Source organism: Tachypleus tridentatus, chromosome 10 (genome assembly GCF_004210375.1).
Source record: "Tachypleus tridentatus isolate NWPU-2018 chromosome 10, ASM421037v1, whole genome shotgun sequence".
Taxonomy (NCBI): domain Eukaryota; kingdom Metazoa; phylum Arthropoda; class Merostomata; order Xiphosura; family Limulidae; genus Tachypleus; species Tachypleus tridentatus.
The window spans coordinates 165,941,497-165,969,366 of NC_134834.1; the positions used below are offsets into that span (position 1 = coordinate 165,941,497).

The following is a 27,870-nucleotide window of genomic DNA, read 5'->3' on the forward strand; positions in this document are numbered from 1 at the left end:
TGGCTTTTTTGGCAGCTTTAATACATGAAAATGGGAAAATATTTTGCTGTCTAGCTTCTAATGAACACAGATAATAATTTGCACTGACATATTGCGAACAGGATTCAAGCTTCGTGAAAGCAACATAATCATTTTACACATATATAAACCAAGTATTTATACACTGAAGCTACTTTCTTCTATCCCTTTAAAGGAGAGAAAAAATGAAAAATTCACACATACTGATTAGGGAAAGTCATTATATATAATAGTTTCATCACTTTAACTCCAAGAAGTATGCTTCGGTTACTAACAACAAAGTACAATTTTGTTTCATTTAATGAATGCATTTTCATGTCATTGTTTTTAACTTGTTGGTTTAAAAAATAATTTGATGTTAAAGTGAACAATGTCTTTATAATTTATCTTAACATTTCAAGTCCACATTCTTTTTCAGATTAGCATCTACGTGTGAAATAATTATTTCAAGGATAATTTATGAAAACATTATGCTATTCAGAGTAACAAACAATTTACAGCTGAATAAAACCTTTAACGATCTTATTATTACAACTCCACTAATCAAAATGAACTTAAATAACATGAGTAACATTGATATTTAAAATTCCATATTAACGATGAAAAGCTTTATATCCGAGTTCTCAGCTTTCATCACATGTATCAAAGTAAAAAATGCATAGAAAAGTTAGAATACTTCACATTAGTGTTCACAGAAATGGATGTGAATGCAAGATATAGCTTGATGCAATTTCAACTAAGGTTATTACAATACTTAAGATAAGTGTTTTTAAATAGTTAAGCATTCTCTTTAAACATTTTCAAAACACTGAAAATTTCCATCAAAAAATTCAAGGATCTTGCAGATACTAATTCTTATTTATTACCAAAAGCTTTTTAAAACTAAATATAAATGTTTATAAAGGAGTTAAATTCATTTCTCAGGTTTTTACTTGACCATTTCTTCTCTTTTTGAATTAATAGGCTTAAAATAGGGTGACGTATGTAGATACATTTATTATATGTAAAACATATAAAAAAAGAAAATCTCAAAAAAACTGGGTATTGCAAACAATCTTATGACTAGGATAAAACAATACTGAAATATTAGATATATGTTACATAGTATTATTATCCATTTTCTATAAGCACTTTCTTATAGCCATATTCTTCTATACAAATATCTATGACAGAGATGATAGTATTCAAACGAGGATCAAAAGCTTCAAGATGAGAGTCGGCTAAAACAGGTACAAGGGGGTCTGCCATTAACAGAGTTCTCATAGATTCTGTCAGTGAACCCATGAACAACAAGAGCCTATCATAAGTTGTCTTCCTTAGTCTGCAAGAGATAAAAAGGTATTTCTGCTTCTCAGATTTAGATCATACGAACAAACCAGTTTGAGTATAAAGTACCAGGAAAATCAAAATACAAGAAATAAAACAAAAACATACTTTAATATGCAACAAAATAAGTAAATGGTGAATAAGGACAAAAACAACATTTGTGCATTGTACTCATACAATACTTCTGTGACTTTTAAAACATCAAATTTCATGATCATGAAATATCAAACTTTTACATCAACTATTGAACACTTGCACAAATCCCATTCTTTTTATAAATTCCAGTTTTGTTTTTGTGTGTGTAAGTTATAGAAACTATTTGATACTTTGCTTTGTTTAATTACAAGACATGCTCAAAAGGAAACTAGATTATTTAATCCACAGATATGCTGGATACAAATAAATCACACCAAACAACTGTTGCACCATCACAACATACAGTAAATAAAGCTGTTACAAATGGGTATTTATAAATAAAACCGCATCTTGAACTCTGTGATACAGTCAAAACTTTTAATGGAGGGTGAACACAAAAGTTGTCGGTAGATATCAGTGATTCAAAACTGTGTATAGTGATGATTCCTTAACACTTACATAAAGCATAAAATACTTTAGTGAATCATAAAGTTTGAGGCTGGGTGTAAAAAACTATGAAAGTTTGAAGTTATACAAGCTTCAACCTTCAGTAAATGCAAGAGACATTGTGATCAATGAAAAGTATAAAAAAATTAAGTACCCATATACTGCCTATGAATAGGAAATCAATATTTAGTCCATCAATACCTAAATATATACCTATTCCCAGCAAACTGTCTGAAAGATACTAATGAGATAACACAAATACAATGAATATGATAGCTGAATTAACTTTGCAAAGCAATATACATGGAAGAGGATGCCTCTTTAACCTAATTGTCACAGGACACAAAAGTTTGATATATCAATTTTCACCTAGAATCCAAAATCGGTATCATTAGAAATAACATCCTTTCTTTTTGAACACCCCTTACATTGCTTACTTTTACATACTTCTAATGTTATATTAAAAAAGAAATTAAAGATGACAACGTTTAAGGGCTAATGCGATGTTTCTCACAATCCCAACATGGTCAATTTTGATGCTAAAGAAATCAAAAACTGTATCACTGCTTGGGATCTGCAAAAAATGTACCTTTGTACCAAATTCCATGCAAGTCGGATGATACTAAAATGAATAGTTCATGAAAACCTCAAAATGTGCTTTCCTCACTGAAAAATTGAGCAAAAGACAAAATTAAAAAAAAAAGTCTACATCTATATACAGATTCTGTACAAAAAAAAGGTATCTTTGTACCAAGTTCCACATAAAATAGTCGAAATGTGGCAGAGTAATTGTCAATAAATCATAATACAGTGGTACCTCAGTTCTCGAACTTAATCATTCCAGAAGGCTGTTCAAAAACCGAATCAATTTTTCCCATAAAAAATACTGTAAATTCAATTAATCCGTTACAGACCTCAAAAAGTTATGCATTATGAAGCATTTTAAGTAAAAATATTGCTTATTTATACTTGTATAATAATACTTACATGCATAAAGTCAACCACAAAAACTAATAACACAATAAAAAAACAATAAATAAGAATTTAACTGCACTTTACCTGTGTTGAGGAGGGCTGATGGCATGAGTGAAAGGTGGTGAGGAACATGGAGAGTAGGAGGGTTATTATTGTTTGGAAGGGGAGTCACCTTCCATAAAAACATCAGGTAACTCTCCTTCTGGGGTTCTTTCTCTTTGCACTACTACAACCTGCTTGAGATTCACTGGACCTATTTCTCACTAAAAACTTGTCTAATGAGGTTTGTTTCTGTCTGGCACCCTCCCCATGTCTCATCACACTATGTATGCCACTTCTCTTCCTACATTTTTCAAACCACCCCTACTAGCCTTAAAGGCATCACTTGTATCAGCACTCGTTCCAGGGGTGTTTTTCAGGAAGTCAGCATGCAACTGCTTTGCTTTCTCACAAACGATGGTCTCAGAAATGCTATCACCAGTATGGTGCAAACTGTAGACTTCCCCATACCAAACTGTGCAGCAAGGTCAGACACGAGAACATCACTCTCATACTTTGCTATGAGATCTTTTTTCACCTCTATTGTGGCTCTAACAACTTTTCTTTTTGGTTTGCTGCTTTCATTATCCTTCTTTGACCTCATGGTGACTTATTTAATTAGAATATTTAGAAAAAACAAAACAAAAAGAAAAACGAGAACGTTCACAGCAGATTTTAGCGGGGGTGTGGACTGAGCGACAAATGCGGGTAAAATGTTTTGGGCAAGCCTGGCGTGGCCAAAAATAGTCAAAAGGTCAGTCGGGTTATTTCAGGGGTTTGAGCCACAACAGCTTGGTTCGGGAACAGAGTTTATGTTCAACAACCGAGACATTTTTTCTCAAACAATATGTTCAAAAACCGAATTGTTCAAGAAGGGAGTCATTCGAGAACCGATGTGCCACTGTATTATGCTTTATGTGGTATCTTGACTCCCCTATAATTGTCAAAAATGGACAAGTTCACAATTTTTTTTTGTTAACATGCGAGATCTGTAGAAAAGCATCTTGGTACCATATCCCATGAAAATTGGTCACAACAAGGCTAAGTAATTGACCAAAAACCCTAAATTATGCCTGGATCTTCCAAAAGAGCAAATCTATTTCTTGATATATAACAAATGTCATGAACACATTAAAATTTATATTTGTACTAATTTTCATTTTGAATACTGAAAATATGACTGCACATGAGCTCCAAAATACATTTTTGGGCAGTTTTAACTTTTGACTCCATAAGATTCTTAAATAGGTTTGAGAATAAAAGAAGAAAAACATTTTCTACTGTTGAGTCCGTGAAGATGTAAAAATTATGTATTTATTTCTACAGACTTTAATTAGGACTAAAGTTTATTGATGTTAAGAAAAATATTTAAAACATACTTTTTACAAAGTTTTTTAGCCTATTATGCAAAAGTAGCAATTAAAATAAATAAGTAAAATAGAAAGCACAAATACATTCAAAAGTTCATTACGAATCATGATTAGTTTCTGTAGACAATTCCACATAAAAATTATGACAGGTTTCTAGCAGCTCTGTTTCCTCATATTAATAGAAAATACTTTGAGAATCCTATAATTCTAATATTTTTGGCTAACATTTATTAGAGTATTCTCACATTGGTGAATTTTCCATACAACAGATTCAAAAGAAGTCTTGTCACTGATTCCATTCACATAGAGGAGTATAATTAAGTTTACTGGGAAGAAACCTGTGCTCATTTCATTAACTTTATTATAAAATGAATCAGAGTTGGAGCACACTATAACTTTTACAGCAAAATCAAATGATAAAATTATCAGTTGGAATATTTTTACACTTGGTTTAAGTGTTCCTTTGCAAAATGCACTAATATATCAACTCCACATGAACAGAAACAACCTTTTACAAAGAAACTGAGATATGTAAATAAGTTGGTTTCCAACCTTAATTGTTACTATATGATGAAACCGTTTTGCATTAAATATAGAAAAGTGAAACTTGACAATTAACTAATAATTAATTCTGAACATTTGTTTGATATTTTGTTCCATACAGCTGTAGTGAAACATTTCTGAACCAACTCTTACAAAAACTAAAAACATTCATAAACTTATCATTCATTCTGCTCTTTGGAATTAATTTTTGGCTTTGAATTTAACCCCTAAGAACTGGCTACCTAAGTGAGCTTAGAAGAAAATTCAATGCATACAGAACCCAGAATAAAGTTGGTATGGCCAGTTATGAAAAGTTATACGATACTGTATTATGTTTTAGACAGTTATGTGGAATGCAGAACAGTAAAGTTTCAAAGTATTTGGTTAGAGCAAGTGGATTACAATGGTTATACATTAAGATATTGTGTAGAAAATCGTTTTATACAGAGGTAATCTGGAATATTGTATAACAAGACCATATCTGTATCAGACATTGATTTCACTCAGAATAAACAATATGCAAACAGAGTCAACCATAAAGATCTAACAAAAGTTAGCTTTAGCAATGCATCTGGCAGATTATTCTTCATTACAAAGCCTGCATCTACAACATCAGATGTTAATATAAGTAATTACATTAAACAAGCTCCAATCAATGACATAAAAAGTCACTAGTTTATACTCTACCAGTTTGTTGGATGAAATTCAATGCATGGCTGCTTAAAATGATGAAAACTAAAGCCTTAGTAATGGCATCAAACAGACAGCAAAATATACTATCTTGAAATGTATTCAAAAATCAAAAGAATGACTCAGGTTTCACAGAAGAAGAAAGTTCAGATTCTTCATGTTTTGAATGTGTAAAATTAACATTTTACAGCATGAGGTTTAAGCAGTCATAGTGCCAACAAGTTCAGTTGGTTACTTCACAAAAAAGGGGAAATGCACAGGAATTATTACAGGCAAGCAAGTTTGCAGGTTACCATGAAAGCCAACTCTATGACAGTATTTTTTTAACCCTTTCACTGTATCTGGAATGTATAGTTCCAAGTGCAATGAAAAATATATGTCCATATCACAGCAAATGGATTAAGAAAGAATCATTAAGTCAGAACAGCATCAGTGCATGTTATCCAAAGGCACAGCAACATATTTCAGAAATGCAAAGGCAGCCTGAAGAATGGAGATTACCATGTACTGTTGAGAAAATGAAGCAAATAATAAAATATGTATAAAATTGAACACAGTTTATTGTATTGCAAATGTTAAGTGTTGCATATATCAGGTCGTCCCACAAGTAAGGTCCAAAAATTTAATACATATAGTTCATCATTTCTGCCTTTGTAAAAGGCTTTAATGACTAAAATATGTAGTAGGACATGTATAAAAATGTTCAGACAAATAAAAGAAACTAACACAACTCCACTTTTTCAGATCATTAATGAAATAAATCCATATGAAGACGAATGTGTCTGAAAAGTACATCAGGCATATAATGCTTTATGAGTTTAAAAAAGGTAATAATACAGCAAAAACTACACAAAACATTCAAGGTGTTCATGGTGCAGAGTCTCTCAATGAAAAAAAATTTTGAAGGTGTTTTCAGAAGTTCAGATCAGGTGACTACAGCTTAAGTTATGTGCCATGTTCAGGTCATTCTGTTGAGTTTAATGATGACTTGCTGCTGGCTGCACTTGATGAAGATTGTGCTGTAACAGTTGAAATACCACCACAAAAGCTTAATTCAACCCATTCAACAGTTCAGCATAATCTGCAACAGCTTGGAAAGGTGTCAAAGCTTGAAAAATAGGTCCCCATGATTTGACAGAAGCAAACCTTTGCACTTCTCTGTACATTTATGAATGTAACTCACCATTTTTGGACAGGTTAGTGACTGGAGATGAAAAATGGATATGTTATAAAAATGTTCAGCACCACAGACAATGGCTCAGTGCAGGTAAATTGGTTAAAGCACAACCCAAAATGGACCTGCATCCTAGGAAAGCTTTGTTAGGTGTTTGGTGGGATATTATTGGTGTGATCCACTTTGAGTTGCTGCCACTCAAATGTAATGATTACATTAGACTTCTATTGTTAACATTTGGAGCACTTGAATATTGCACTGAAAGAAAAGAGAGCTGCTTTGATCAATCATAAAGATATTGCATTACATCAGAATAATGCATGGCCCCATACAGCAAGGATCACATCTGCAAAGATTGAAGAGCTAAACTGAGAAAATCTTCTACATCCTCTTTATTCTCCAGACCTTGCCCCACCTAATTATCATCTGTTCCAAAGTCTGGAGAACTATCTTGATGGAAAAGAGCTTGGAGCACTTGAAAATGTCAAAACTACCCTCTCCACATTCTTTTCCTCCAAACCTCAAGAATTTTATAAAAGTGGCATTCAGAAGCTTGTGAATCATTGGCAGAAAGTAATTAATAATACTAGAACATCCATTATTGATTAAATAACATCAAAAGCTTTTGAAATCCTTTCTCTTTTTCTCAACCTAAAACCAGATATTACTTGAGGGATGACCTGATACATTTATATATGGAAATAAGGCATACTTTGAGATACACATTGCTTATTTTCAAGGTTTACATATTAATACTGTATTAATTTGAGCAATAGTTTGCATTTACATATATTAAATTTCAATGCATTTATTGACAACCACAAAAAAAAATAAGATCCTTCTGGGTCCTAAAATAAAAAAACTTTAGTTAAAACACTAAAAAGTATCAGGCTACATTTCACTCAGATACTCATTGGTAAAATATAAGCTACAGATACTGTTTTCACATAGATAGTTGTTTCATTAATTACCAAAGTTTGGAAGTTATTGGATATTCTGATCTGATTCTGAAATAGCAAAGAATGAGGTCAGATCTATGAATACAACTTTATTAGAGAATGCAAAGGGGAGAATGTAGGTGAATTTATACTGCAAATGGTATCAGACTATTAGGTACCATCAGAGAGACTATTTACTATCTTGTCTGATGTACAAAATGTAAAGATAACATGGGCTTTGTAGTTGGTTTTTGACTGTTTCAATAACCTAATAAAAGATCAAGTAGCGAGATTATTTACAAAAGTGAAGTACAAACGAGTGACAGAAGTTATGAAGTGCTAAAATTACTAAAGAAAACATTGAAAAATAAAATACAGTTAGAATGTCTGATAGCAAAAGAAATACACACAAACAATACAATAAAAACAGATCTTCACACCAAAGTTGACATAAAATATTTAAAAGAATTAATTACAAATATCACAAACTACCATTCTGAAGACTATAGTTTTACCTTACCTGCAACACTGGTATAATGGGGCTAAAATTGTCAGTTCATCCCAGTAAGGGTTCCCAAAGCTACAAAATAAAAATCAATAAATCTATGAACAAACAACCTCAACTTTTAGATATGTAGCAGAATATAAAGCAAATGTAGACATATTAAACTGGCAGGACTAAAAATAAACCATTCAAACTTTATAAAGCTTTACAGACATAATAAATATTAAACTTAGTTAACATTTTACAAAAATAATCAGTTAAAGCTTTAGATTTAAAACTCAACATACAGAACAAACATTAAGCAAAAGCTGAAACCAAATATAATGGACTCACACACACACTTTCTATTTCCTCAAAAATTCACCATGTCTGAACCAGTATACAAAAATATTTACTCTAACTGTAGGCTAAAAATTTTTTTTTCTACAGCTTAAAACTTTTTCTTTATAGAGTACCATTAGGCACAAATGTAAAATAGTAGTTACTCAAGATTTTCTTATAAATATACTATAATAGGGATAAACAGTGAAGAATACTCTCAATCAAGTGCATATCATGAATTACATTAAAATATAAATACTTTTTTGTTTAATATTAGATAATAGAGAACCTTGTAAACTTGTGTTATGGATATATTGATTTTAAATTTATTTAAATAAAATGTATCTACCAAAGAGCACAGACCTTTTTCCATTATCAAGAAGAAGAACCATGCTGTCCTTGATATCTTCAAAAACTTCATAATGGTGTCTGTCTGCATTACCAATTAAATAATCAAATACTGATGCATCTATAAGATCAAGTAGTCGAGATCCAGATTGATACAATGATAACTGTTGAACTCGAACACAGAAATTAGGGTCCACTTCCCATCTGTTGAGTCAACCAAATAAACTTGAGCAAATCCTATTACAGATAATTAAGTGCAAGTAAAACATAAAAAGTCTTTCTTCTATCCCCATGAACTAGTTTCAGAATGCAAAATTTTTTTGCCAAGAGTTTTCTGAACCACACAAGTGAAATTTATTGGTATGCTTTATAAAATCAAAATATATGAAAAAGAAAGGTTATTTTAAAGCATATATATGCTTTACACCACAGGGTAAAACAATATTAAAATATGATAAATAAAGTTGTTACTACATCATAACATACCACATATATAATTAGACATTAAGTTCTGTTATAGTTTGATAAATCATTTTTAGAAACTGAACTACATATCCTAGAGTTTATTAAAATCTGTTCCACAATTATGAGAGAAGGAACATGCTCACTTGAGAAAGTTAAATTTCATGAATAATGTGAAAAATCCTTAATGAGCTTACACTCAAAGTAAAAACTAAAAGCATGATCCCACAAAGTTTTATTCTTTTTTTTAACCAGCTGATACTAGATCAGGAATCAAGATTTAATTACAGAAAATAAATAATTCATAAATCTCCAATTTTGAAACATCATTATGTTTTTTATTGATAATATAAAGTAAAAATGTGACCATTTGTTGCAATGCTTGAAGACTTAACAAAGGAAGTTTATTTGAAATGATTCAGGTATGTCCTATATAGCCATAAACAAACAGACATACTATATATGTACAAGTAAGGCTTACCTCATCCCATATAGCTATAAACAGATGGACATATACTATGTATGTACAAGTAAGGCTTACCTCATTGGTTTACTTTTTATTTTCCACCATAAAAAAAGTAGTTGCATGTTTAAAAGGATAACATGAAAACGGGTAAAACTATCCTACACCCTGCAAAGAAGTGATAAGAGGTACTACACTATTCATCCCTGGTGTTTTGTCTATCTGCTTAGTCTTACAAGAGAAAGCTAAGTACAAACAGAAGGAAAAACTCAAGTTTTCCCTATGTATTAGTGATTATCTATTAAGACATTTACTTTTACTTCTAATAATAAAAACTTTTAGATGCAGTGGACCCAAAAATATTTTTACTAGCAATAAATATACCAAAAACCTTGACCAGTTAATTTAACTATAAGACAGTATTGGGATGTCATTTTCAAACTGAAACACCAAATGGGTAATAAGATGACAAATATAGTTTAAAAGTTCTAAAGTGAAAAAAAGTATAAAAAGCAAAGTAGCAAATATTATAGTTTTTTCCCCCCATTAAGAATCACAGCAATTCAGCCAGTTTATCAATTATTTCTAAATCTTAAATCTTATGGCAATGTATAAGGTACACACAAGTTATACACATGAAGTAAATGTACACGTATAGAGTTGGATATGTGTCCTAGCCTCATACACTGGTTTCCTTGCATATTTGTTCCAGAAAGTTTAAAACAGAACTATTAACTAGATTAACATTAAAGGTTGTTAGGGTCAATCAGCCAATTCAACTCATTTACCATTCAGTAAGCTATATTCCTGATACTGTCTAAGGTTTAGATAAGTGTTGCATATGGTTTGAAAGTAATATCAGTTAATAGCTTCTCATGGTATTCATCTACATACCTTTTCCAAGAACAATCAGTGTTTGCTAACATCATACTCCCTGTGAAATGACAAATAATGTCAAAATGTAGCTCTGATACACCTTATTCCACTACAGCTTTATATCAGCTGTGGCTGTCATGAGACTCATCAACTTGAATATTCAAACTTGTTTTAATAAATTAACCTCAACCCTTTTCATTAAATAATCATCCTTGTTATCGGAATTGAAACATACACCCTATAAAGACCTTTAGAAAGCTTAGCTATGAGAATGTTACCTAACCATTCTTTTTCACTTAGAGGCTATATGAAATTTCAGAATGGGATAGTAACTTTTTTTAAACCACTTCATTATTCATAAAGTGACTGAAAAAGCTTTTTGAAAATACATTACACTTATATCTAGAGTTCAGAAAGAAACATTCAATGGCCAACAATCAAACAAACCTATACCAAGTCCAGTACTAACTTCAGGATAACCAATATCATAAAGAACATAGAAACAGCTGGCAGTAAAAAAAATTATCAGATATCGAATGGCATGAATCTCATACTATGCACTTTGCTTCTTTATTTTCACACTTTGTTCAATATCAAACAATGTGTTAAAAATGCCATCATTTTGTCTCGAGATTATCAAAGTTTTGCTATAGGTAAAAGATACAAGATCTTATATGATGATAAAAAGTAAACTAAGTAATAATGTATATGGCCTTAACACAGCAACCAAATATTTATTGAATATTCCCAATTTTGATTTATATTTCTATCTCTGGAAAAAAAATGCACTACATAACAAACTTTAGAATAACAGAGTAAATTAAGAACACATGAAACACAAAAACCCTCCAGCATTAAAATGTGTTTATGCACTCCATATTTGTATGATACATGTCTAGGTCTATATCATGAGAAAAGGATACTTAATATTACTGTAAAAACAGAATTTCTAGCATAACCCCCCAGGGAGTGCAACCAATTAGGGTAAAGTCAATAGTGTAATAATGCAAATGTAATTACTACAATGCATAGCAAATCCATGTATTACATCTGATCGTGTAATTCATTTTGTTAAAAAAGGAGAAGACAGTGAGCGAGTAACCACATTCATTAATGTGAATAAGAAAAGTTTGAGAAATGCCCCAGTAAACTACATATCAGACAGAAAACTAAAACGTTAGAAATAAAAGAATACTCATGTATATGTGAAATACTGTATCTTGTTACACATATTATTCAAGTACACATTAACTCCCTTCACACTGGCTTGGTCAACCTCACAGAACACGTGACCTTTTGTACTCCTATAGAATATTTACCGATCTGAAACTACTAAGTTTTGATATAATATGTATATCTTCACAAACATTTGCAGTCTTTAAGTAAATGTTATAAGCATTTTACATACAAAACAATCACATATTTTTGGTGAAGTATTTTTAATACACTGAAAACAAACTGTCCTGAAATCTATTGAGTATTTGTTTTGAATAGTCCATGTGCAAAGTGATTTTCATTTTAAGATTAAAAATAATTTTCTTCATCTGAAAATTCTCAAATTTCATTTGTATAATCTCTGAAACCTCCTAGATACATTTCAAATGTTTGTTTTCAGTAAAAATTTATAGTTTACCTCTTATTACCCTCTACCCTAACTCTATACAAGGTTTATGAATTTGACTGACCTCATAACTACCAAAAAAAATCTAAATTATCCTCCTTTTCTTCCAATAATAACTTTAAATGCAGCATGAAACTGCTTTCATGCAGCTTTAGGCTTGTAACAGTGTACATCTATTTATTGTTAAATTTTATTGCTTTATTGGTTTTTGAACAATGTCTAACTACTATTTGCACTATTATAAATTACAAGTCACTTGGGAAACATGGAGTTCATGTTATGCTATTGAATTATGTTACTCACGAGTTCTCTATTTGTACATTTTTATTTCCTTTTATAATAAAAACAACAAGAAATAAAGAAAGTAAATGAGTATTTTTTCTGCTCTTGATTAGTGTTGACAGTTAACCCTACTTTTTCTAAACTAATGGACATAGTACATTAAAAAAATTTATGTTATTAAGTAAAGCACCACAACTGCCTCTATTAATTACAATTTTTCTGGCTTTCTAACTATATATGCAACAACAGCCACAAATGCATCCAACCTAGCCATTGTTATTCATGTCAGGACTGAAGATGAATTAGAAGTGAAATTGATTATTCTGAGTTTAGAACACAACATTATACAACATTTAATAGATAAAAACCTTGACTTTTTATTGGTTATAGGTAATATATAATTAAACATAAAAGAAAAGGATGGGACAGGTAGGTATGGCAGAAAAGGTCTGATTTTCTATTTGATATCTCTATGACCAAACAAAATTTAAGACAATAAAAATTATAGTTTCTCTGAGCAATAACAATTTTATACTGAGTAATTTAAGAATAATTTTGTACTTTTTGAAGAAATGGTGGATACAAAAAAGATGAATATAGAAAATGTGTAATGTATTTCACACTAGGGGAAATTCTGGATTTTTTAAAATATTTTCTTACCAAATTGCCCCCCGCTAGTACAGCAAAATGTCTCCGGATTTACAACGCTAAAATCAGGGGTTCAATTCCCCTCGATGGGCTCAGCAGATAGCCCAATGTGGCTTTGCTATAAGATAAAACAATCTTACCAAAGTAACTTAAGTCATGTACTATTAAAATATGGATCATCAGCTAAGATTTTATGCTATGCTAATTGGTATGCTATAAACAAAGTGTAGTTTAATAAAATGTTAAATGTAAAACAATAAAGCCTTGTGTTATGGGCAGTAAAGGATGATTAGAGTAAAAAGGTTTAAATTCAGCTCGAGTCATTAACATAATACACTATCTTACAAAAAGGAATCTTTAAAAAAGGAACACTTATCAAAACATATTTAAAAATCACTTAAATCTCACCTGGCTGGAACGTCTTTTCTGTATGTTCGCTGCCACGGACTACGATATTTCTTCAGCACAAAAGTCTCTGGGAGCCATAAAATAACAGCACCTTCGAGGACATCTCCTTCACCACAAGCTGGATCAGTACGTTTACAGTAAAAACACTTACCATAGAAACAAGTATTGTTATCTAGGGGAAAAAAGTATATATATATATATATATATATATACACACACACACATTTATAAAGAACCTAGCCATCCCAAAAAACATAGTGATAACAAGCACAAAATATGAGAGATCAAGATACAGCCTACATCATATGGTATTATAAATATATTAGTTGTAAGAATATATATAGAAATAGAACCAACAAAGTGAAAAGGATACATCATCCATTAGATATAATTTTAATACCTCAAACAATTTCTAACTTAAACAACTTGGGGTATAACTACATTTATTAAGAATGTGAGATAATAAAGAAATTTCTGCAGTGCCAAACCTATTGTTTATTAAACTTTCAGCTAAAGCAGTTTTATGCTAAAACTAGTACACATAATTACTATAGTAAATGTGTTTTTAGATTAAAGAACAAAAGACTACAGTATATACATGCAACTGTGTAACCTTTCGTAACAAAGATTAAATTTTTCAGTAATAACAAAATATTAACTAAAGTCATTGAAGTTTCATTGGTATTTCTTATATTTCCTGAATACCAACTACTATTAGAAATTCTGTTCAAAACATATTTTGTTCTGAACTATTTAACTTAAAAATTATACATTCTGCTTCCATCAAAGAGTTAGCTTAGTATCACTCGCACAACAAAATTCAAGTGAAGAAAAGTTTATACCTGGTTAAAACAAAAGTTTTAAATCTTGTGGTTTTGGAACAACAAAACTTATCCATTTAAAATATTTTCAAGAATATCACATTCTGCAATCACACCGAGTTTATGTTTACAGTTTCACTACGCTCATGTACAAGAATAATAAAACTGACAAAGTAAAATGAATCTGTATGAGAAAAGCTGTAATGTTTTTGTCAGTTTACAGTATTTTAATATAGAAATATTGGATTATATTGGATTTTCTTTTGATTAAATTAGAATGTATCATTCAAACCATTTGAACCTTTGCACTGTCAGTTAAGGTTTGTGTTTTAGTGCAACACTCCTTAAAAAGCTGTAAAGTGAAATTAGAGAAAAATATATTTGTATTTTATGGTCATTTATTTCTAGTGTTAAAGCTACACATGTTTTTTGAATGTCCTATATTCTCTACCCAAATTCTAACAAATTTTATTTGCACTAAAGTATTCATTCATCAAAAATTAATCAGAGGGGTCATACTTCAATATAATACATCATAATGTTCACCAACAATAAGACAATCATGAGCAAACCAAAGAGCTCTAATGGACTAGATGCATAAATCAGTTATGCCTCCATTATAAAAACTGCTACTGACATAAACACTTTTCTCTCAGTTGAAATATTTATTACTCTAACCATCATTTTAACTTAGTTTAATCAATTGTTATGGTAAATATTATTTGTCCTTTAAGAGCACAAATCACAGAGCATTAACCCTTTTGTCCACAACTTTATGTTATATAAAAAACCAATACTTTAATAAACATTGTTTTCAGTTGATAAATGTGTGATACTGTATCACAATAAGCCTATAATTTCATAAACTATCTATTAATTCATTTTTAACAAGATATGATTAAAATTAGCCTTAATATGATAATCGTATATATTACCAGCTAATGGATTATACTTTACTTCCTCAGGTGTTACACAACAAAACATATACCTTTCTTTAAGAATGTTTCCAGCAGTGATTTACTTGCTGTTGTTGTTACTTCAGTTCGAAGATTAACTTTTCTTCCGACTACTAGAGGGCTTCTTCTGAACCCTAAAAGTCTATACATATCACACAAAAAACAATCTACTGATATATTTATATATCTGAAAAGTTTATAATGTTTCATGTTTTCCCATTTTAAAAACTCCATGCCAATTTTAAAATTTAATGTTTTATTCAGTCTTACACAAAAAAATATGTTAACAGAATTTTAAAAAAAGGTACAGTTAAGTGCTAATTAAATTCATATAATTACAACAGATAATATACATCTATAGACAGATGAGAATCTTGCTTTGATCATCATAAGTTGATACTTAAATTTCTCAAAATATTTATGCAGTCAAGTTCTTTCTTACCATCTTTTTACCACAAAATATTTTACTTTGTACTTTCAGCTCGATAAATAATAGAAGCTGCAGACACGTGGTTATATTTTACAACAAAACATCGTATCTCTACTATCAAAACTTTGAATAATCACTTTACAACTGAAAGCATAAATAACATCCAAGTTTAACTGTTTTCAGCAAGTTTAACTGGCATTTCACCACTGAATAGGAGTTTGAATTCATAATAAGTGGAAAACAGGACAAAAAAATTACACATGAATTACCTTTTTGTCCTAGTAATATATAGATGTTAAAGTAACAAACAGTTACTAGAAAACAAAATAAATGTTACCAACTAGTTATAAAAAAAGAACTAATAATTCACTGACGTTGAACAGAAATTAAAAAGTCTCAACTCTGTGTCTAATATTATAGAATTTCCAAGATACTTTAGGGATTCCAGAGCTACTTTTCCCAAGCTTTATGCAGTTTGTTGAATGGTTTATAAACAGGATCTACAATTATAGCCTAGTTTATGATCTGAAGTAGATAAGGTACCACAAATGTGTGTGCATATAAGAAAAAAAGATACCAAAGCTTTTAGACAAGGCACAACTCCATATTAATAGTTACTCTTTCTGGATCATAGAGGAGCTTATATTTACTCTCCTGTCTTTTATATTCTTACAGTGAAAATAACCACTGTTTTAAACTTCTTAAAACATTTTAAAATTGTTTTCTGGTTTCTGCATTATGCTCTCATGATGATTTTGAAACTATCATACATAAGTATATGCAAATATGTTTTGCAGATTGTGTATTTATTAATTATATGCAAAATACAAAAAATCCAGAGAACATCTTAGGAAATAGTTAATACAGGCAATATTTCATATATTTATACATACTCTCACACACACACATCTTTGTTCAATGTCAATGTATTTATAACAAAATATGTCAAAGACTTAGTGATTTGAAAGTAAAATCCAGTTACATATTATGGAAAAGTTTCTCTTTGTTAGCAGACCATAACTTGAAGCATTACTATAGCACAATATATATCTCCTAATGTTTATCACATTCACTTACATCTAAGAATTTTTACTAACCTGTTTAGGTGGAATGATGCTATTTCACCATTGTGTCTGTCAGCACCTGCATAAGGTGGCCCATCAATAACAAAATCTCTTTTGAATCTGAAATAAAAAATAATAATAATAATAATTTCAAGATATATAACTTATCATAGGTAACAGAAAATACTTATATACACACACACATCTAAAATGATAATTTTGTATTAAACATTTAATTTAGTGAAACACTACTTCATGAAAGAGATAAGCAGTCAATTCTTGGTGAATGTTGACACATGAATAATTATTGTATATAATCAAACCTGATTCTGGAATCCTATAAAACATGTTGGTAGAATACACATTATATTAAGGGAAACATGCCACATGGTTACATGAATTAATTAATTAGAGTTCCAATATAACATTTAAAGTGAAGAATTCCAAAATCGCACAACTTGTGTACCTGTGAAAAAATAAGATTTTTCCAAATTACATACCAAATGTTAGCATTTAAATAAAAGCTTACGGTAATGTTAATACACATCAACTGTTGAAAGTTATTCATCCTATGTCAATTAAATACAAACAACTGAAAATATAATTAAAATTATGAATAACAAGCACATTTTTATCCACATCTAGATGAAATTCAACATAAATATTCAATACAAATTTAAATAATTACCTCATTGGCTTAAAGATAACCTTTTGTCCACCTTCTAAGTCAAATACCATTTTTAGTTGAGTGCCTTTGGAAGTTACATCAGCAAAAAGTATTTTTTTATGTGTCATTGCAGCCAAAACAGTTCCTATCTCTGGTGCTTCCTCTGGATGGATACTTCGTGGAGTTACCCAATTTGCAGCAATGTGCCATGGAGAGTCTGCCATCTCTATTTGAGAATTCAAGTCACTGACCAGCCTTTTTAACAACTGAATGCGAGTTTCAATTTGACTGTTAGAAATTCTTGTGGTATTGAGTTGACGCAATTTGGCACTTACTTTTAGACCTACTAAAGTTACTGTTCGAGGCAGAGAAGCATTATATTTGTATTTGATGCTATGCAAGTCATTAGTATTGCTATTACCAACTACACGTGCTCGATTCAGGCTCTGTTGGTTAATAACTGTTTCTTTATTCCTTCTGCTAATTTGTATTTGATTCCTGGCTATTGTATTTTCTTCTGATAGCTGAAAACAAAAAGTTTTATATATATATATATATATATACATAAAAGTAACCAACTGGTAAGCTAAACTACTGGGATTTATACCACATGTTCCATTTAAATAAGTAGTAACCTCTTCTTCAGCATGTTTTGAAGAGGTCACTATTTACACAGATGAAACTAAGGGTTTGGATTTGGTGTATATGAAAGCACTTCACAGGATGTTAAACTGAAGATTATAATTTTTATATGTGGATTACATACACTAGCTAACTGTCTAAATGGACAAATTGTTTCAAGTTAGGTGCCTCAGGACTCAGTGTTAGAAACTTTGCTGTTTTTGATTTACATCAGTGACATAGTGGAAAGACTGGTCAATTAACTTAATTTCCAGATGATATTTAGATCTTGGATACTGCTAGCAGTGATGATGATACTGCCTTACAAAAGGATTTAGATCATTTAGCGAGTTGGATGAATAAATGACAGTTGGCTTTTAATATAACAAATGTATGTAGGTTATTACAATTTGAATATAATTTTGATGGTAATAACCTTAACAGTTTCATGGAATTAAAATGTGTGTGTGTTCTGGCTGAGCAAGCCCTTAAGCCACTCAAACAGTGTACTGTTGTTAATGGTAGGACAAACGTGGTTTTAGATTCTGTCCAAAGAAATACTGAATACAAGTCTAAAGAGGTTATTATTTCATTGTGTGGGTTACTTATTAGGCCACATTTGAGGTATTGTATTTTGTCTTAAGATCCTTACCCTGCAAAGAATACTGAATTGTTGAGAATGGTTTAGAAGATGAATACTAGAATGATAACTGAGATGGATAAGTTGTCATATGAGGAGAGGTTAAGATCTCTAAAATTGTTTTTTCTTGAAAACAGAAAAGTTAAAGGAAATCTGATTGAGGTGTTTGATATTAATAATGGAATTTATAGTGTCAAACCTTCATCTTTCTTTTTGTACCAAATGATCAGACTATATGAAACAAATAAGAATTTTAACAGGGTGAAAGTTATCTTCAACTAAGAATATTTTATTTCCCTAATGGGATAACTGGGATTTGGAAAGAAATACATTCAGATGTGGTGAAAACAAATTTAAGGGAGCTTGAGAGAAGGTTTGAAAAATAGTTAATTAATAAGGTTTGGCTTTGAGTTTATTTCATTTTATAATAGTTTAGTGGAAAGATTAGCCAACCAATAGGTCCCTTGTTGTCCTTCAATGCTATTCTATTTGTTATTACTGCTTTGATCATTTAATATATATGTGGTTACAACTCACACATATAAAAGTATTAAACCATCTAAGAAACTACAGTACAACCTCAACATTAAGAGTACCCTTCTGTGTTAAACTGCCCTCTATAGTAATCTGCCTTAATATACAAAAGGAGTCAAGCAAAGCTGGATTCCAAATTGGCTGTGCTAAATTTCTTAAATTTAAGCTCCCACCCATTTTGTTTGGTATGTGCATAAAAAGCCATTTTTTTTACATGTACATAAGTAGTGTTTTTGTGTATACTGTAGAAACATTAAATAATACAATACTCTTGAGATCAATAAAGTGTTTGCACAGAAATAAGACAATTCCTTCTCTGAGAACACAATGTGGAATTTAACAGCTTACATATCCTACAGTGTTTACAATGAGAATTCCTCAAAATAGAAATACTGCATTTTGAACCTGTGGAAATGTTTATTACAGATTTTGGTTTGGAGCTGATCCATCAACCATTGCAAGTGTTTGAATACTGGTCACCATCCTGTTAACAGGATAATTTACAGCCATACAAAAATATATCTGCATTTATAAAATACTATTTCCCCTTCAACAAACTTATTCATCAACCAATAAATACTTTTCATTCACAAATGCTTAAACTTTTAGTTATTTTTATTAAAATATAGAATAATAAATACAAAATACTACAAAAAAACAAAGATTGAGTATTTCCAGTGTTATGAGCAAAATTATTAAATAAAATATTGAAAATAAATCTCTAAAAGGTCATGACATGCACACTTTGACCTGTCTGCCACAAAAGGGTTAACTACCTGCTTTATCAAGTGATACTATGTAAAACAAGATTAAAGACACTTCCCTTAGTATGTAATATTGAGGTGCCTGTTAATAAAAGATTTATTATGGTTACAAATAGTACAAGAAAGAAACTGAAAAGGTCCACCTCTAATGTCATAGTATCCATTGTTTTGAAGTGTTAATTAATTGAGGTTACATAGCACCTTATAAAATTTTACTTTGCAAAATCAGGTGTATAGAAAATAAAACTAACAAAACAAAAATTAAACACTAATGACAGTACGCTTTTTCTTGTTATGATTTAGGTAAATGATAACAGTTAGGTTAAAGACAACAATGCAACTGAAACACAGTTAACAGCACACAATTTGTTGATCCTGAAGTTATATTTATTAAAGCTTTTGAATTAAATTTCTAAAAACACATGTACTTTGAAACTAACACACATACCTGAAATTCTGTTTGATGAAGATGAAAATACAAAAGAAGAGATAATACCATCACTAGACATAAACTCAGTATCAACCTTATTCTGGTTTTTAACTTCATCACTGCACAAAACCTGGAATACCCAGAAAAGTAAGACAGAAATGAGTAAGGAAGCAACAAATAAAAGACTAATAATTCTCTATTTATTTATTTTTGATGATGCCATGTTTTTATCTCAATTATACTTTTTTTTAAAAAGTAAAATAACCCGAACTTTGCTAACTTACATATATTACCCGTGTTCAATGCAGCTCTACAGTCATCCACTGGAAACACAAACTATCTCTTAGAGTAGTCAAAGTGAAGCTGAAAGGAAAACTAATATATTTTAACTGTTGCTTTGAAAAATGATGAACTAAATCTCAAACACTACATAGATACTTAAATAGAACAGGAATGTTTTACCAGTAGTGCAGTGCACATGAACCACAAAAAACCAACAAAAGAAGCTAAAGCAATTAACAACATCCAAGAGCACAAACAGTTTTACTGATATTTGAGTGTTTTTTTAGCATCAGATTACACATGAATTTCCACATACTATTTTAGCATATGGTCTGATTGGGTAGATTAAGACACCAGTTAGATGCTTGTTAATAACAGTTTAAAACCCACACTGAAGAGAACTTCAAACATAATTAATGCAATTCCACAATGAACAGCAATTTAACATTTATTTTTATGAAATAACAATAATAAACACATCTTTTACTTTCAAAGCATTTTGACAGACCCCATTTTGAACTTCGCAATTAACCGAGTCAGAATAATCAATTACCAACAAACATCAGTTACATAAGTATCATGTTGAATAATCTATTAACCAAAATTAGAATCACATCAGTTAATTTCATAAAGATAGTCAACTAAGTGAAATCAGTGTCTATAAATTATTAATGTTTCTGATTATCTAATTACACAGCTCAACGTGACATTCGTACGCTGAACAGCAAATCCAGCTAGGTAACTGGTAGGTTCAATCTTGCATGGTAATGCCAAGACAACTGCACAAAATGTAAGTACGAAACTTGTACACTATTATCAACAGAAGATATGCTTGTGTAATACATGTACAATAATACAATCATGTGCCAAATATGCCTGCATATGAAGGAAAAAATAATGATAATGTATCCCAAGTCATATGAAAACTAGGAAAAAAATGCAATGGCTGTATAACAGAATTAAACTGGGACCTTGTATACGTGATAAAATAGCACAAACTAGACGATCCTTCAACATGATAAATTTGTCATCACAGTAAACATACATGATAAAATTAACTAAATAATATTACTATTAAACCACCACTTCATATATTTATTTATAAAATATTCACTTAACATTAGTATGTTTTTTATTAAAAGTTATTTACTTACATCATCTTAAGCTGAAGTACTTAAATAGGTCCGTAGTTTTAGTTTATTTGCACCAACTAAAAATGGTTAGAAATCATAATATTTAAAATTATATACTGTTAGCAATTTTAAAAGTCATAATTCAACAACACAGAATAAAATGTTTCATACGTAATTCATCTTTGTTAAAAATGCAGTTAATTTATTTTATATAGCAGTACAAGTCTTTTACACAAGTTGCATGAATTAAAGGCTTTATTTGCAGTTAGTTTATTAAAAGTTCTTAAACATGTTTAAAAACTCATTAACTTTAAATTAAGTGTAATTTATTGTCAAATTTCAGTTACAGATTACAATAAGATATACAAATTTGTTTATAATTAGATAAAACACTTTCAAGGAAAGTGTTTAGTTTGAGTTTCCAAAAGACAAAATGTTAATTTTCATTGCTTAGAGACCTCTTGATCAGGTTAATGAAAATGACAGAAATACAGTTATATTCTTTTTAGTATTCCTATACATACAACCCAAAATTATGTTAGCTTTACCACATAAAGTAGGACATGGTCTTACTACGTCAATAAATATCTCAAGATCTCTTTTCATATCCTTTAATGTAACTAACAATAACCAAGCCAATAAATAATTCTAGTCCTATATTTGCTAACTTATTCAGTTAACCAACTAATTGAAGACCATCTCTCTACAAAACTACAGCATCATTGTAATAGTAAACCACAACCAAGATTTTTATATCATCAGCAAACATGACCAATTTCCTAACTGTTTTCTTGTCAGTATGGCTAACATATATAATGAGGTATACCACTGGTAACATTGGTCCAGTGAAGGGGAACACTTTTTTTTTTCCTCCTGCTTAGCCAATCTTCAATCATAAAACTTATTTTTTACTCCAAAAGAGGTAATATATTTTCACAAATCTTTTACATGGCACCTTTTCAAAAACTTTCTTAAAATTAAATTAAAGGAAAACCACTTCTTTACCTTCATACAGATAAAAGAGTTAATAGGCCAGTAAAGTTGGATTTTCACTTCAGAAAGCCATTTTGGTTGCCTGACAAAATTTGGAACTTTTAATGATTTGACAAAACATTTTTTTTAATCAGACTTTCTAAAGCTTTTCCCACCAAGAAAAAACTAACTGACCTAACATTCCTTAGACAATGCTACCCAACATTTTTATGATACATGTCTCCTTGTCCAATGACAAATCACTAACAAAAATACTTCAGAAAACTGGACCTTAAGGTATTTTTTAAAACTTATGAAGTTTACCAACTCATTATCATCATTGAGAAACCCTGTTTATTTTAAATCTTTAATGATTTTCAAACAAGCTCTGCATATTTCAAATACACTTCCTGTAGAGAAACATAGAGTCAGGAAATCAATCAAAACTCACCATGGTTAAAACCATGAACAAAAAATCATTAAAAGCCAAGCACAGTTTGATAGTAATTAACATAAGTTCTGTTTTTATCCTTCAGAGATTTCATTCTCTTCTTCACTTCTATCTTTTCATCTTTATAACATCTAAAGAAATATTTATTGTTATTTCTAATATAACTCCTAACTGACATACATAAACCTATTTTTAATATCATAATTTCCTTCTTATCTGATTCCCTAACTCTTCTGTTAACCTTAATATTCAATCTTTGCCTTAATTTCAAATTTCCTAAACCTACTGTTGTAATGTTTTCTATCATAAAGTGGTTCCTTTTGATTATTCTGTGAAAAGAAAGTGGTTATTTTTTGAAACTAAATGTTATACAAATTTCATGTCCTTTAACATAACTAACAATAATGTAGCAATAATACTAGTTCCTTACTTGTTAACTTATTCTAGTACTTCATTAAAAGAAAAACAAACACTCAAATTTGATACTAATTTAACTAACACAGTCTCAATGTCAAATAAAAACTTACTAGTACTGTTTAGTGTAGTTGGAATTTTTATACCTAGAAGGAAAACAGCCAACAACACCATTATGTTTATCTCATAATTTTAACTAGTATGTCTCTACCACATTAACCCTTTAATTATGTTCAGAAGTTGGATATGTCTGTTATATTTTAGGTCCTACTAATTGAATACAATTGCAGACAAATTGAAGGAGCCATTAATTAATAAAAAATACTTCCTCCTCAGACACAATTTTGTTAAACATTAGAAATTAATATGGATTCCAATCATAATAAACTTAAATGTAATTATTAATTAACTTTATACCCTGACATCAACCAGATAAAATCCACATAGAATCAATTTCCCTTGTTCCTACTTCATAATTGCTCTTTCATTTGGAACAAAATGAAGATTGCAATTACATCTTTTTCACATACAAATACTCCTCAGTCTCTTCCATAATCTGTATTCTGGAATCTCAAAAATGTGTAGGATTTTTGTTCTCTGAATTTAATCAAATTTTACATATTCTCAATAAATTATAATTCTCCCCTCCAAGAAGATCCCTGAATTCACTCACTCTATTCTTAATTATTATTGATAAAAAGGCACCATCAACTCGACGGACACATTCAAACTCTCTCTTTCTTTATATGAAGATGACCTAGGAAGGTCTAAATGTTGTACTCTCCTTATTAATAAAAGTATTAATACCCAAACCAGCCGTTCTGAGATACATTTTTATTTCAAGTGAGTTTTTCGAAAATACTACTACTTGTAGTAATACAGGGTGAAAAATCAAGACTCAAGCCCCCTTCACGGGAAACGGTTATTTAAATTTAAAACTGTTGTATGTACCTCCAAGAACACCGCCAACCATAGTATGTAATGAAACAGTTACAATACTACCATCATATTAACTTACTATCAAACTTCACTCACAAATAAATAACAGCCCTACTATAGTTTACGTACGATATTACAAAATTCGACCCTTCCTAGAGTACTATAAATATTTAAAAAAATTATAATTACATGATCCTAATTTTATTAAATTTAAAATAAGACTATGGCGTAAAATGTATGTATAGTTAATGAGTAATAGTAAATTAATTAATAAACTTTTTTTTTCTCTTACCCACTCTCAATCTCACGGGTTTGTCATCGTTACTAACCCCAGTCGCGAGTTGTAAATTTTTGAAGTAATTAAGTATCGAGTCATATCCTCATATTAAACTACGCAAAGTGTCACATTAGTGGAAACACGCATAAATTCCTGAATAAAACAAGAAAGATAAAACAATAAGCATCTATATATACTAAATTCTCATTATTTGAGCGTACATCAACATTAAAATAATTTAGCCTTTGAAAGTGTGGTGCCGTTATTTGGCAGAAAACGGCAATGTTACCCAATTCTTCTGAATTCACATTTTCCAAACTTTGTGTGAAGGCTTACGGCAGAAATTATGGGTGAAAGTTTAGAATAAGAATCATGTAGAGTTATAAAAGACGACTAAACTAATCTAGTAGTTCTAATTTTTCTCCTATTCTCATTTACAAAAAAAATCTATTGATGACGTAAAAGCAAAACAACTTATAATGAGGACTTGGCATAATAAATTACGATTGTTTCTCGGGCTTGAACTTCCGTGTGCCACAACAAAATAGCAGAAATACAGTTAGAAAATATTAAACGGCTGGCGTAGTTAAAAAATAAAATATTAGATTATTGTATACGGTTAATCTTTATTATTGAAATATGCATGACGAATTTTATTTCAATAAGACAAAAACGTTTATTCGTTTCCATGTGACATAAGTATCAATAATACCAATAGTTATTATTATGAATTATATTTATAATAAGTAGACGACATAAGACATTAATATTGTGCCTATTATACTGTTATAAACAATATTTTTAATATTATAATTAGTGTTGGCTAGAAGGCGAATAACATTGGACCCAAGCAAGTCTTATAATACCTAGAATATTTGGGAATAATAGTGATTGAGAGTCTTTGCGTAATGTATAGAAAAACAGACTACAGATATGATTACGAGTTGATAAGTTCAGGAATGGAGTATTGAGTCAATCAGTTTCCTTCAATGCAGGGCGTCAGATTTCTTTGACAAAAATAGAGCAGCATGTTCATAAAAACTGGGTATTCAGACCCAAAAAAAAAGACAAATACATTTGTAGAAATAACACCCAGAGAGTTTATATTTGAATATAAATAATATTAAAACAATTCTCAAAATATATCTTACCTAAAGTGGTATTATAATTATTAGAAATAGTTTTGCTAAATGACTCCACACCACCATCTTCTGTGACATTTCTGGTAACAAAGCTTAAGATAGATGTTCTTGGCTGTTGACTGTTCTCCCTTTGATTGAAAATTCTCTCTTTGCCCTTACTGTATATATTTGGCTTATAAAAGTGCTAACCAGTGGCAGCTTTGAGGGGGGCTTGAGCCCCAAAAAAATGAGCCAAGCCCCCTCAGCCCCCCAGTATTATTACCAACATATATTCATAAAATATGGAAAACACAATCGTCGTTGTTTCTTAACAATTAACATCAAAAAGACATAGATCTGTAGAACTCAACGTCTTCATTGAGACGGAAGTATGTGTCATGCGTCCCATAGCAATGTACTGAATGCAGTGAAACTCATGCGCTGTATTGCTGCTCCCTGTGTAATGCCATTCTATCTTGAGCTTTGACGAAGATTAGACAACCACGTTGATTTCAAGTTACAAGAGATCATCAGGGATTTTACTCGATAAACCAAAGGTTTCACAGGTATTTACCCATTAATTTCATTTATCTTTTATTGAAAAGTAAAACATAGCATGCATGTATAAGTGTGTTGTGAAAAGATCAAAACTAGGAAGCATTTAGCCGGTGTTGTGTCCTCTGTGAAATCATTTAGCATTGTGTATAAGCCATCCAAAATTTGCTGCCAATCACCAGAACAGGCGCATTGTTTTGAAGTAATATTGACTATAAACACAACATGATGAAAGATAGTTAGCCTGATAGTGACTTTACTTTTCCTCAGGCCCCCCAGTGGCACAGTGGTATGTCTGCGGACTTACACACTAAAAACCGGGTTTCGATACCCGTGGTGGGCAGAGCACAGATAGCCCATTGAGTAGCTTTGTGCTTAATTCTAAACAAACAAACTTTTCCTCAGAGTGTATTAACTTCACATGGGATAATTCGTTTCTGTTATGTAAACTATGTCTTTATGTTATATTTCTTTTGATTTGTAGCTTTACTCTTTATGGTATATTAAATGTTCAATCTAAGCTTATCTCGATTTTCTTTATTATTATGTATTACCTTGGGTGGAATTTAGGTGAGCTTCCTCTTTTACATATACGCATATTTTTATAAACAGACTATTTCTAATTTGTAATAATGAATTATTAATCAGAGTATGAGTTTCCAATAAAAACTGCATTGAAAACGCAGTTCAAAATAGCACATCTTTCTGAAATGTACCTTGGTATTTACGTTATTATAATTTACCATCTATATTTCATATTGATGGCATTTTGGGAAGCCCCTCGACAGTTTACCTCAGCCCCCCCCAACGAAAATATCCTTCAAAACTTTGGCAACAAATTCCCTTTTATAAATTGTTAGGATGTTTTGTTTGTTTGTTTTTTGCACAAAGCTACTCGAGGGCTATCTGTGCTAGCCGTTCCTAATTTAGTAGTGTAAGACTAGAGGGAAGGCAGCTAGTCATCACCGGCAACTCTTTTACCAACGAATAGTGGGATTGATCGTCACATTATAACGCCCCCACGGCTGGGAGGGCGAGCATGTTTGGCGCGAACCCACGACCCTCGGATTACGAAGCGCACGCCTTAACGCGCTAGACCATCCCGGGCCCTAAATTGTTAGGAATCTTACATTTTTTAATAACATATATTAAGTTAAAATATACGTAGGGGTATATTGGACTAAGAATTCTTTCATAGTAGGTATCTATG

The 27,870-nt window shown here is 30.7% G+C and overlaps 1 protein-coding gene across 11 annotated transcripts; it reads right to left on the reverse strand.

Moving 5' to 3' along the window:
- On the reverse strand, nucleotides 1-25,554 carry LOC143230852 (glycosaminoglycan xylosylkinase-like). 11 transcript variants are annotated; one of them, XM_076465111.1, is made up of 12 exons: nucleotides 25,489-25,554; nucleotides 25,000-25,137; nucleotides 21,953-22,008; nucleotides 20,801-20,879; nucleotides 20,535-20,646; nucleotides 17,549-18,051; nucleotides 16,894-16,980; nucleotides 15,399-15,508; nucleotides 13,590-13,761; nucleotides 8,845-9,033; nucleotides 8,176-8,235; nucleotides 1-1,339 (listed from the first exon to the last, which is right to left on the reverse strand). In XM_076465111.1, coding segments are annotated over exons 4-12 (1,446 nt in total). In that variant the 5' UTR covers nucleotides 20,803-20,879; nucleotides 21,953-22,008; nucleotides 25,000-25,137; nucleotides 25,489-25,554; the 3' UTR covers nucleotides 1-1,128. The 11 variants fall into 11 exon arrangements, with proteins under 11 accessions (XP_076321226.1, XP_076321225.1, XP_076321218.1 ...); XM_076465110.1 differs by having other exon boundaries at nucleotides 25,274-25,526; XM_076465103.1 differs by adding an exon at nucleotides 23,355-23,485 and having other exon boundaries at nucleotides 25,000-25,525.
- Nucleotides 25,555-27,870: the final 2,316 nt, after the last annotated feature.

Bases quoted from the DNA above. Each gene is read 5' to 3' on its own strand.
- LOC143230852 (XM_076465100.1), bottom strand. The intron at 13,762-15,398 runs GTATATGTTTTG...TTTTTCCCCTAG, and splicing joins GGAAACATTCTTAAAGAAAG to ATAACAATACTTGTTTCTAT. The intron at 8,236-8,844 runs GTCTGTGCTCTT...TTTATTTTGTAG, and splicing joins CTTCTTGATAATGGAAAAAG to CTTTGGGAACCCTTACTGGG.